This window comes from Populus trichocarpa, chromosome 8 (assembly GCF_000002775.5).
Source record: "Populus trichocarpa isolate Nisqually-1 chromosome 8, P.trichocarpa_v4.1, whole genome shotgun sequence".
NCBI classification, from domain to species: Eukaryota; Viridiplantae; Streptophyta; class Magnoliopsida; order Malpighiales; family Salicaceae; genus Populus; species Populus trichocarpa.
In genome coordinates this window covers 11,144,660-11,157,158 of record NC_037292.2, presented here as the reverse complement: position 1 = coordinate 11,157,158, position 12,499 = coordinate 11,144,660, and the positions used below count along the sequence as shown (strand labels likewise).

The window sequence follows — 12,499 nt, the reverse complement described above, 5'->3', positions numbered from 1 at the left end:
AATATTCACTAAAACAAATAATTCCCTTTCAAAATGAAGTTGAATTACATTGAAATAATTTCTCCTAAAGAAATCAAGCAATTCTATACCCAAATAACCCCGTGTAAACCCTCAATTTACAAGTCCTGTCATTCTATCCACAAACTGCTTTCACTTCTTGGTCTTCTTAACTGCCTTCTTCACCGGCGACTTAATACTCTTGGTTTTCTTTACTGCCTTTTTCGCCGGAGTCTTATTTTTAGCCCCAACAACAGCTTTCTTCGCCGGAGACTTTACAGCCTCGGCCTTCGCAGCCTTTTCCGGCTTAGGCTTAGCCTCGGCCTTGGGATTCGCCGGAGCCGCTTTCTTCACAGAAGCAGCATCCTTAGCGGAAGATTTAGGAGGGAGCTTGAAGGAGTTCTTGACCTTAACTAGCTTGCCATTAGCAACAAGTTTCTTCAATTGAACAAGCAGCAGTTTCTTGAAATTTACAGGGAGGTTGGACTTATGCTTCTCTTCGATGAACTTAGCAATTGCAATCTGGCTCGATCCACTCCTTTCCTTCAAAGCCACAATCGCCTCCTTGACCATCTGCATACATCAAAATCCCAAAAATAGCATTACAGTATGAAACGACGTGTCATTTGATTAGTCATAAGCTGTTTTATGATTGATTGATTACCTCATGATAAGTAGGGTAGGCTCTGGGTTTCTTGGCACCACCAGAGGTTAATGCAGCTGCGGTTTTCTTCGATTTAGAGAGGTTGGCTTTGGCCTTCGACGGAGCTGCGGTGGCGGAGGAGGGCATGATTGGTTACAGAGAATTAAGAAATCAAGAGTCTGGTATTTGGGGAACTTCGAGATATTAGACGAATTGAGAGAATGTTTTTTAATCTGGTATTTGGCGGCAGAAGAAAGTGGGGATTTATAGGAGAGAGAAAATGAAAAGGAGGAGTTGTAATCGGTGGAAATTGACTTGAGGCGGACGCGGATTGCTATCGCAGGAGGAATGATTTAACGTCTGCCGTTGGATTGGACGTTATCTACGGTGAAGGATGTAGTTTTAAAGTGAAAAGTGCATTTGGGGAAGTGGGCTGTGTAATTGGTGGAGAGAGAATTGACGAAGATTGTTCTCTTTGAACTTTGAAGGGTGAGCTATAAATAAATGATTTGTTGAGGTGAATTGGGAAAAAATAGTGAGAGACTATGCGGGTCGAATAAAACGTTTTTCAATGTAAAAAAAATAATATTAAAGAAAAAAAATATGAAACCGAGTTGTTTATTTAATTTATAATTTAAACAATATAATTAAAACATATAATAATAATAATAATAAATAAACTAACAAAAAAATATATGACAATGAAAAAAAGTAAAAAAAACCACTCTAAGTCTACTTGGATTTTGAAATAACTCAATGTTACTAAAATAAAATAAAAAAACCAATTAAATTAGATTAACTCGCTAATTTCACGACCATAAATATAAGGTTAGGTCAATCTCATCAAAAGAAATGTAAGAGAAAAAGTTTGAAAGTCAATTCTAAATACATGAAGCTCGATTATCGAATAACTCAATGTCAAATGATAAAAATAAGAAAAAAAAATAAATTTAATTTAAAAAAGCAATGGAAAAAATATGAGTTGATTTTGATTAACCTTCAAAACCCGCAATCATTGACACGAGATCAAGATAATCCAACATAAAGGAAACAAAAAAAAAGTACAAAGATTAATTTCCAACAAATCATATATTGAACGGTGGAATTGAAATAAATCAATTTTAACAAGGATACTAAAAAAGTCAATTCACGTTAACCTTTGAAACCAGTGATTCTGGTCATGGACCTAGACTAACCCCGTAGCAATAAAAAAAAAAAGAATCAACCTAAGTCAACTTGCAAACTTCGCTACCATGAGCATAAGATTGAGATAACCCAATAAAAAAAATATAGGAAGGCTAATTTAAAATAAGTTAAATGTTAAATGATGAAATTAAAATAAATCAATTTAAAAAAACCCTAAAAAATCAAAAGTCAACTCACGTCAACTTCTTAAACTAGTGACTTTAGTCATGGACATAAAACTAATTCCATGAAAGACAAAACATAAAAATAATAATAAAGCAAAACTCTAAAAATAGGGCGCAGAATAAAAAATCATTAGGTTTTAAAAAAAGAAAAAATAAAAACAAATCAACTCGGGCAAACCTTCTAAACCCGGTCTCATATCTAAAACTCACAATCCATGAAATCCTTGAAACATGTTCAATCAAGAAGCTCAATTATCAACCAATTTAATTTTGAATGATGAAATTATATAAAAAAAATATCAGTTGAAAAAATTCATCAAATGATAAAAGATAGCAATAGAAGAAAAAAAAGATTAAATTGATAGGAAAAAAAAACCATGGATGATGAAATTAAAAAAAAAACTAAAAAATAATCTCAAACAAAATAAATAGCAATCAAAATAATGATAACCAAGTTTAAAAGAAAAAAATAAAAGGGGGTGAAATTGAAAAAAATAAAATTTAATAGCTTATTGAAAATAAAAAAACAACAATATAAAAAATAATGATTAAATCTAAAAGATTAAAAAATAAAAAGAGGGGGGATTGAAAAATATTTGTAATTTAATGGTTTATACATAATAAAAAAAAATAGTAAAAAATACATAGACTAAATGTGAAGAAAAAAGAAATTGAAGGAGTTAATATGAATTTTTGAAGGGGATGGTGTTGAATACGAGGAGAGGAGAAAAAAAAACAGGGAAAAAAAAAAAGTTATCGACACTAAATTAAAAGCACTTTTAGGCCATGTGCCACCCCACCATGTAGGAGTTGCCGAGACCTTCTAAACGGGCTATGCTTCTCATTCCTTAAATAAAACCTTTATTTTCGCACTTAATGGCAATTCAGAAAATTTCTTACTCTGCGTTAATCCCTCCTCTATGAATTATTGGCTTATTCCATGGTTTTTCACGTAAAAAGAAAAAAATCCACTATCCAAACACGCCTGCTCTAAACAAAACCATTTTATAGAATCAAAACAGAATTAATTAATTATCAGGGAGAAATTAAAAAGAAAGATATTATTTTAAATTACCTGTTTGTAAGGGAAAAAGATTGCTGGATATCTGGGGTGGAAAGATCGATGCAATTGAGGAAGGAAATCTTGGTAGACGCGGGAGCACCATGCTGCTGCTTCTGCATATTCTCCATTCTTCTTATTATTTTTTTCTTGAGAGTGTCAAGTTTCGAAACTTTTGTTCATCGAAACAGGTATTTATGTGCGAGTGTAGGGTGCAGAACAAACGATGTCGTTTCCATGAACTCACTCCTGTTTGCTATGTGGAAGAATGTGAATCTCATGACACTAATATGCAGAAAGCACCATCAGTAGGAAGAGAACATTTTGAATCGATCACCTGCATGCATGGAAAAAGAGAGAGACAATTATATGGAGACTGGTCCCTACATCTGTCCTCTAGAAAAACTGGAGTCAACAGCAGAGAATGATTTTAAAACTCCACATAGTGAAAATGTGTGTGATGTGGCAACTGAGATTGTAGGATCACAAAATGCCAAGGAAGTCCGGAGTAGCTCTCAGCAGGATGATGAGATACTTCCTAAAGACAATGATTGTGCCATTAAACAGTCTCCCACATACAGCAGAACCCGGAGGTATCAAATGAAAGGCAAGGCTAAGGCTTTATCTGATGGAAATTTAAATGAAAGAATGCTGGACATGGATGATGACAGCCATGAAAGTGTTGAAAGTTGCAACAGTGTTGGGTTATTTTCTACTGGCAAAAGGCAACGGAACCTTGATCCACATTCGTATGTTGGGAGAAAAAGTATCAAAACAAAAATTCAAGAAATTAAGTCCCGGTTCCTCTTCATTTGTTAAACATGATAGTTCATTCATGAATTGTGAAAGAGTTTGAAGAGATTAAAAAGAAAAAGTGAAAAACAAAATGCAGATTTTGATTTGTACAGTGGAAGTTTTTTACTGTTTTATTGAACTGAAAAATATCGTTGATTGCTTACTTGTTTCAGCAATCTTTACACGTTTAAATAGACTTGAAACAAACTGAAATTGCTGGTTTGTAGCACTACAATGTGCCACATTCAGCTGACCACTAACATGACCACTAACATAAATGTACCATGTTCAGCTAACAACATAACTGACTCCTAAAGACTAGTTCACGTCCTGAAGACCAGCTCTAGTCTTTTATTTCAGCAGAATTAAAATAACAAAGACAGACAATACTAAAATAAAACAAAGGCAGCAACTTAAGGCATAACTCCAACACTCCTCCTTGCATTAAGGGCTGCATACTCCTATCAGCCTTGTGAGAAATTCGAACCTGTTAGCAGGAAGTGCTTTGGTAAACAAATCAGTCATTTGATCTTCAGTCCTGCAATAAAGTAGCTTAACATCTCCATTCTTCTGCACCTCTCGGATAAAATATAATTTGATGTTGAAATGTTTGGTTTTCCCATGAAACACAAGATTGTTAGAGATTGCTATAGCTGCTTGATTGTCAACTGAGATTTCAGTTGCTTCTTCCTCTTCCATATGTAGATCACGCAGTAACTTTTGAAGCCATAAAGCTTGGTTAACTGCAGCTGTGGCAGCAATGAACTCTGCCTCTGCAGTTGATTGTGCAACAATGCTTTGCTTCTTGGATGACCATGAAAATATTGTTGAGCCTAGATTGAAACAAAAACCAGAAGTGCTTTTCATGTCATCAATGAATCCACCCCAATCACTGTCAGAAAAGCCATGCAATTTCAGTGTTTTACATTGCATAAATTTAACACCAAAACTGCATGTTCCTTTGATGTATCGCAGGATACGTTTGGCTGCCCTCATATGTAGCTCACTTGGACAATGCATAAACCTTGATAGAAGGTTTGTTGCATAAAGAATGTCAGGTCGGGTTGCTGTCAAATACAGCAAGCAACCAATCAAGCTTCTGTACTTTTCTTCATTTACCCTGGCAGTCCCATCCTCTTTGCTGAATTTATCCTTCTGATTATTGGAGTAGCAGTTGGTTTGCAATTCTCCATTTGGAATTTCTTCAAAATCTCCTTCGCATATTTTTCTTGACCAATGAAGATCACTCCTCTGCTTTGTTTAATCTCCATGCCAAGAAAAAAACTCATGAGTCCAAGGTCACTCATTTCGAAAGCTTGCATCATGTCCTGCTTGAACCTTTCAATTTGCTGCAAATTACTTCCAGTTACAAGTAAATCATCAACATAGAGGGACACAATAAGAACATCATCATCAATTTTCTTCACATAGAGGGTTGATTCAGAAAGACTTTTCTGAAATCCAAACCCTGTCAAGTAGTCATCAATTCGGCCATACCAAGCCCTTGGTGCCTGTTTTAATCCATAAAGTGCCTTCTTCAGCATGTACACCTTGTCTTCTTCTCCTTGAACAACAAATCCAGCAGGTTGTTCAACATAAATTTCTTCTTGTAAATCGCCATTGAGGAAGGCTGATTTTACGTCCATCTGGAACACTTTCCAGTTTTTGTGTGCAGCAACAGCAAGCAACAATCTGATGGTGTCCATCCTTGCTACTGGAGCGAATGTGTCTGAATAATCCACCCCATACACTTGAGCATACCCCTTGACAACCAGCCTTGCCTTGAATTTGTTGATGGAGCTGTCAGCATTCAGTTTGGTCCTGAAAATCCACTTGACGCCAATAATGTTCTTGTCTGCAGGTCGATCAACAAGTTCCCACGTATGATTCTTTTCAATCATGTGTATTTCCTCCTTCATTGCTTCCTGCCATGCTGGATTCATCTGCGCATCTTCATAATTTTCTGGTTCACAAACAGCCACATTGCTCCTTTGATAGATTTCTTCAAGTGATCTGGTGCCTCGTACTGGTGATTCATCAATTGATTCATTTTGCAGGGGAGTAATAATTTGATCATCAAGCACCGTGATCTCTTGTGTTTCATCCCAGTTCCATTTGTCGTCTTCATGGAACTGCACATCCCGTGTAATTGTAATCTTCTGGGTTTGAGGGAGGTATACTTTGTAGGCTTTAGAAATTGTGCTATAGCCAACAAAGATACCTTGCATTGCCTTCTTGTCCAGCTTGTCCCTCTTAATCTGTGGAATGTGAACAAAACATGTGCTGCCAAAAACCTTAAGAAAACTAAGTGAGGGTTTGTAATTATACCACACTTCAAAAGGAGTTTTTTCTGCCAAAAGCTTTGTTAGGAGATGATTTTGCAGGAATACTGTTGTGTTAGCAGCTTCTGCCCAAAAAACTTTAGGCAAGTTCTTCTCATGTAGCATGCATCTAGCCATCTCCATTATGTATCGATTTCTTCTCTCACTAACCCCATTCTGCTCTGGAGTGTAAGGGGCTGTGAGTTGATGCTCAATGCCAGCTTCTTCACAATAAAGATTGAATTCTGTTGATGTGTATTCTCTGCCATTGTCTGAACGAATTGCTTGAATTCTGCAGTTGCTTTGATTCTCCACATTCTTCTTGAATCTCCAGAAAATTCCAGCCACTTCTGATTTGAATTTCATGAAATAAATCCAGCACATTCGAGAGAAATCGTCAATAAACAGCAGGTAATATTTACTGTCATTTAATGATGGTGTGCTTAGAGGACCAGCCACATCGGTATGAATCAGCTGCAGCTTTTGGGATGATCTCCAAGTTGATCTCGGAAATGATTTTCTATTCTGCTTACCAAACTGACAAGCATGACAGTTCAATGTAATTTCAGTAAATGGAGGTATACCTCTGACAGCCTCAGAATTCTTCATGGTAAGCATCCTTTGTTGATGGCAGTGCCCCAACCTTTTGTGCCATAACTTAGTATAATTGAGTTTTGTTGGGAAAGCATTATGTCCTCCTCAAATGGCAGAAACGAGAAACTTTTGCTCTTCATTCTAACTTGTAGAATTTTACACCCAGCAGCATAAAAAATACAGCAATGTTGATTTTCAAAAATCACCTTCATTCCTTTCTCAATTAATTGCCCCACACTCAACAAATTCTGATCTATATTAGGCACATAAAGAACATCTGCAATTGTTTTTGTACCTGAATTTGTTGTGATGGCAATTGTTCCCTTTCCCTTGGCTTCAATGCATTCACCATTTCCAATTCTGACTTTTGCAGCTTCTGTAGGCTGCAAATTTCGGAAAAGACTTTTATCAAAAGTCATGTGGTTGGTGCAACCACTATCAATTAGCCAATGGTCTGAGGTGGTTTGAACCGAGAAGCATGCAGCCACAAACATCTGATCCTCATCATCTTGGTTCGCGACTTGAGCATCTTCTTCTTGTTTTTTATTTTTGAATCTGCAGACTATTGCCTCATGTCCTAGCTGATTGCACTTGCTGCACCTTGGATCAGGCCTCTTCCAGCATTTGAATGGTGGGTGACCACTCTTGTTGCAGTGTTGACAAGGTGGAAAATTCCTTTTAATAAATTTTCCTTTGTTGTAACCTTGATTTGGTTTAATGCTGCCTGAAGCTGCGTTCTTCCTGAAGAACTTCTTCTTGTCATAGTCTGCAAATTTTGCTTGCAAAGCACCTTCAATTGCATGATCCTGCCTCATAAGCCTTCTCTGCTCCTGAGCTTGTAAGGCATTTAGCAACTCTGTCAATGTAATTTTTGACAGGTCTTTAGTATTCTCCAATGTTGTAATTGAAGCTTCATACTTTTCTGGTACTGTGACCAGAAGTTTTTCAACAATTCTGGAATCTGCAAATGATGTTCCCAGCAGCCTGACTCTGTTAGCAATCCCCATCAATTTGTCTGAGTACTCCTTTATAGTCTCAGAATCCTTCATCCTTTGCAGCTCAAATTCACGTATCAAGTTTAAGCTTTGCATTCCACGAATTCTTTCATCTCCTGCATATTCCTTCTTCAAGTAATCCCAAACATCCTTTGCTGATTGAAGTGACATGATCCTGGTGAAAATGGTTGTGGAAACAGCAGCAAACAGACATGCCTTCGCCTTTGATTTCTTGGTCTTTCTCTCCTTATGACTTTTGATCTGAGTCATAGTTGGATTATTAGGCAGTGGTGGCACCTCATAATCCTCTTCAACAGCTTCCCACAAATCTAAGGCTTCTAGGTGAGTTTCCATTCTTACTGCCCATAGTTGAAAATTCTCTTCATTGAAGATTGGAGGAGAAATATGAGTGAAACTTGATTCAGAATCCATCACAGGCCCTTCAAGAAAATTGCTCTGATACCAATTGAAAGAGTTTGAAGAGATTGAAAAGAAAAGGTGAAAAACAAAATGCAGATTTTGATTTGTACAGTGGAAGTTTTTTACTGTTTTATTGAACTGAAAAATATTGTTGATTGCTTACTTGTTTCAGCAATCTTTACACGTTTAAATAGACTTGAAACAAACTGAAATTGCTGGTTTGTAGCACTACAATGTGCCACATTCAGCTGACCACTAACATGACCACTAACATAAATGTACCTTGTTCAGCTAACAACATAACTGACTTCTAAAGACTAGTTCACGTCCTGAAGACCAGCTGTAGTCTTTTATTTCAGCAGAATTAAACTAAAAAAGATAGACAATACTAAAATAAAATAAAGGCAGCAACTTAAGGCATAACTCCAACAAATTGGATCTCAAACATGATGAAGGGGTTCTTAAAATCAAATGAAGATGAGGCACCGTCTCTTGCTCTTACCCTCGCAAATCACAAGCATGGACATGAGGATCGTGATAAGAATCTCATTTCATGTAACAGAAATCAAGATAAAGGGTGCAAAACTATAGGATTTCATTCGCTTTTTCAGTCATTGTATTGTCCCAAGACAAAGGCTCAAGAAACTGTCGCTTTGAATGCCAATACTCAAACTGAAGTATCTAAAGAACTTGGGCTCGACAACAAGATCTGTGACTCTAATGCTACTCCAATACCCTGTCGTATGGTGACTGACAATGTGTACAGACGGTTTCTTCAACCAAATGAGAAGTTAAATGAGTCGACATCTGGAAATGGTGCAGCTTCACCAGCCTTGACCAAACTTTTATCCACCAATATTGCTTCTAGTCAGGAGATCAGCGGGAGTAACTCTGCAGAGAAAAAAAATTCATGCAACATGGCAACTGATAAGGAGAAAAATGGGACAAGCTCCAATTCCTCTCCGGGTAAACGTAAGATGAACGATGCTGAACAGCCATCTGAAGGCAAGGCCACAAATACTTCCGGGTACAGAAGTGACCCACTCACAAGCTTGTGGATAACTCGGCTTTCTCCAAAAACTTCTGGTCCATTGTCGAACCGGGATCTTTGCCACAGAAGAACTGGCGAAGCTCTTGATGGCTTTACCGATTTCATAAGGCTGAAGGCTCAGTGGCAGAATCATCCTTCTTCTTACCAAGATAAAAACATTGTGGGGGCTAGGGAGGAGGAGCACTTCACTGAGGACCCGGTATGCATGCATAATTGTGCCAACAGTACTGAAGTTTCATTTAGCATAAATAAAGTAAATGGACACCATGATGAGAAGTCCATGTGTAAAATGAACTCTACCTTGCCTTTTTCAAGATTCAGAAATTCAGAGGCGATGGCTTCTGTCTTTGCAAGGAGATTGGATGCCCTCATGCACATCATGCCATCATACGGGACAGATGATTCTTCTCATGGAAACCTGACATGTTTCTTTTGTGGCATAAAATGTCACCATGTGCGAGATTGTCCAGAGATAATAGATAGTGAGCTTGCAGATATTCTAAGAAATGCTAATTCATTTAACGGAGCAAACGAATTTCCATGTGTGTGCATAAGATGTTTCCAGTCAAATCACTGGGCTGTTGCATGTCCTAGTGCCTCTTCAAGAACAAGACATCAAGCAGAATATGGCGCTTCTCTGGTCCATGAATCCAGCCCTTGTAAAATTCTTCTCAATCCAAGAAATGAAGACGATGCAAAGCAGTCAGATGGCAAGGATAGTCAATTGCAAGCTGCTGATGCACCTACAGTTCGCAATGGGAAATTGCATGAAGCTTCTGCCTCTGGGAAAATAAATATGAATATGAAACCGTTTGAGAGAGACACTGCTTCAAGTTCTGGGGAAAAGAAGTTGAAAGAAAACCAGGTCATGCCTTTGAGCAATTTTATCAATAGCCAGATAGCGGACGTACCGAAGGGAATTTTTGATGCAGTAAAAAGGCTTCGTTTATCTCGAACAATTATTCTCAAGTAAGTAGATCATTCCAACTAAACTGTCATCTTCACTGTTATTCTTTTTTTAGATCTTTCCTATAAACTGCCATGCAATAACTAAAGACATCTGATTTATTTTCTTAACTAGATAAACCAAGTCCGAGGTGGGAATTTGTTTGATTGCGTAGAAAATCTAATAAACTTCTGGTAAGGGCATTAAAGCCTCATTTTCCTAAATATGAACCTAGTATGACAGATTTGAACCAGAAAATTCGTGAGCTGGTAATTTTGAAATGCATTGGCTTGAACATCTGGCTTAATATTGGTCTGTCCATGCTTATTCTATCAAATCATCTTCTGCTACTTTATCCTCATATTACTTTGGCTCATGATTTTGGCATTTTTCTCCCCCTCGAAGTCAGTTCTTTTCAATTTTGCTTTTGCATATCTTACAACCTTTGTTTCTGCAACATGGTTTTATGGTAGACAGTCTGGCCTTGTGGCAAGAAGATGGCATTTGGGTAACTGTGTTACCTTCTGATGCAGATCAAATTGTAATCTGGCTGTGGTGTTCAGGACCACTGAAGGATGACCTTTTTTCTTCTTCTCCATAACTTTGAAACTTTTTGAACTTGAAGTGAAATCTGAGTGACCTTCTAGGAAAATTAATTCCAAGGAAACACGTGGTGAGGAGCTCAGGATAGTGGCTATGAGAATCCTATGATAGAAGTATAATGAGGTGACATATTTTACAACTTATGCAAGAAGGTCCAGGATCAGAACCAATAACTTAAATGTATTAGATATTGCATCGGTGAAGCATAAGGAAGAAAAAAGAGAAATGATTGTGGCTGAAGAAGAGAGAGTGTCAGAAGAAAAGGAAGGATTGCAAGACATAGATTGAGAGTACCAGCCTGCATAAATCGTCAGAAGAAAAGGATAGTACTGTTTTTCATAGTTTGAATTGCTCGGATAGCTCTCTGCATACCTATCTTACGGCTAGTGGTAAGAATTTGGGACCAAGAGGTTTGCTCCCTCTGTGGTCTTAGGTTCGAGCCCTGTGGTTGCTCATATGATGGCCACTAGAGACTTACATGGTCATTATCTTCAGGGCCCGTGGGATTAGTCAAGGTACGCGCAAGCTGACCCGGACACCCACATTAAACTAAAAAATTAATGTACTTCATAGTCAATATCAATGGGGGGGTAAATTTTAGTAGCACTTTTTTCATCTTCTGTTGGCATACCTCCATGCAAAATTTGAACAAAGAGGAGTAACTGTGTGATAATGTGTTTGTGGCATTTTTATGATAACTGCACAATTACATCAGCTACACTGCAATTGAAGGCAATCGCTGGTCATTCTAGAAAACTGAATTACAAGATAATTATAAACCTAGTCCTGCTTTCTCATTTATGATTTTCTCCCCTGAAAGTCCTACTTATCAACACCAATATGAACAAAAACTCAAAACTACTTTCAAGGAATAACCTTGGTTTTATCTGTAACATTCATCAAAGCTTGAGTTTTTCTTTTCTAGAAATTATTGTCGTAAAAGTTTTTATCCTTTTTTTTATATTTGCTATGTTGCATGCATTGGCACCAGATGGATGAATTCCCATACACCACCATCACATCTTGATGGCTTTTCATGCGCTTGCGGCTTGGGAAGTGGGAACAGGGACTGGGGGGAACTGGGTATTATGTTGCCTGCATTACTGGTAAGCCAAAATTGTTTACCCTGTCTCCTATCCATGATAGATGGACGAGTTGCATAGTTGTCATTAATTAGCTTCCTTTTCTGTTGACGACTCACCCCCTCCCCTTTTTCCCCTGTTCTTTCTTTTGATCATACAGGAGTTCAAAGTCAGAGTTCAAAACAAAAGTTCAAAAATTCTATTGCTGTAATTGTAGGTGGCGTCAAATGTTTAGTTGAGAGTCAATATATCTCCAACCACGACTTCACCGAGGTAAAAGCCCGACTCTGAAAACGAATTCATGTTTTATATAATCTAGCAATTTAAATTTCAATCTTTGATCTATAGATTTCCAGCTGAATCTGCGAGCTTGATATCTTTATTCATGGGCTCCATTTAATTAATCTGGCTATTTATAGCCTTTTCCCCCTTGTTGAATCATGTTTGTATGTTTTGAATGCACGATTGTAAAGGAAGTCAATGACTCTGAGTTTCTTAATATATTATCATATATATAAGGACTATTTAAGAATGGACCTTCAAGTTCCACGTTCATTTAAAAATGGTGGAAATATTATCCTTGTACATGAGAAAGAAAGTGATCCTACTCTTATGTTGCTCT

The 12,499-nt window shown here is 37.4% G+C and overlaps 3 protein-coding genes across 3 annotated transcripts in view; 2 read left to right on the top strand and 1 right to left on the bottom strand.

Moving 5' to 3' along the window:
• The window catches only part of LOC7473452 (uncharacterized), a 31,309-nt gene that overhangs the window by 17,963 nt on the left and 847 nt on the right, over positions 1–12,499 (top strand). The window lies entirely within an intron of this gene.
• LOC18101583 (histone H1) lies at positions 5–1,088 on the bottom strand. Its single transcript, XM_006379807.3, has 2 exons — positions 662–1,088; positions 5–570 (listed from the first exon to the last, which is right to left on the bottom strand). Exons 1-2 carry the CDS (start codon positions 785–787, stop codon positions 151–153), a joined length of 546 nt encoding a protein of 181 aa, XP_006379869.1. The 5' UTR covers positions 788–1,088; the 3' UTR covers positions 5–150.
• On the top strand, positions 8,994–12,315 carry LOC112328637 (uncharacterized). Its single transcript, XM_024608468.2, has 3 exons — positions 8,994–10,215; positions 11,787–11,901; positions 12,038–12,315. Exons 1-3 carry the CDS (start codon positions 9,113–9,115, stop codon positions 12,086–12,088), a joined length of 1,269 nt encoding a protein of 422 aa, XP_024464236.2. The 5' UTR covers positions 8,994–9,112; the 3' UTR covers positions 12,089–12,315.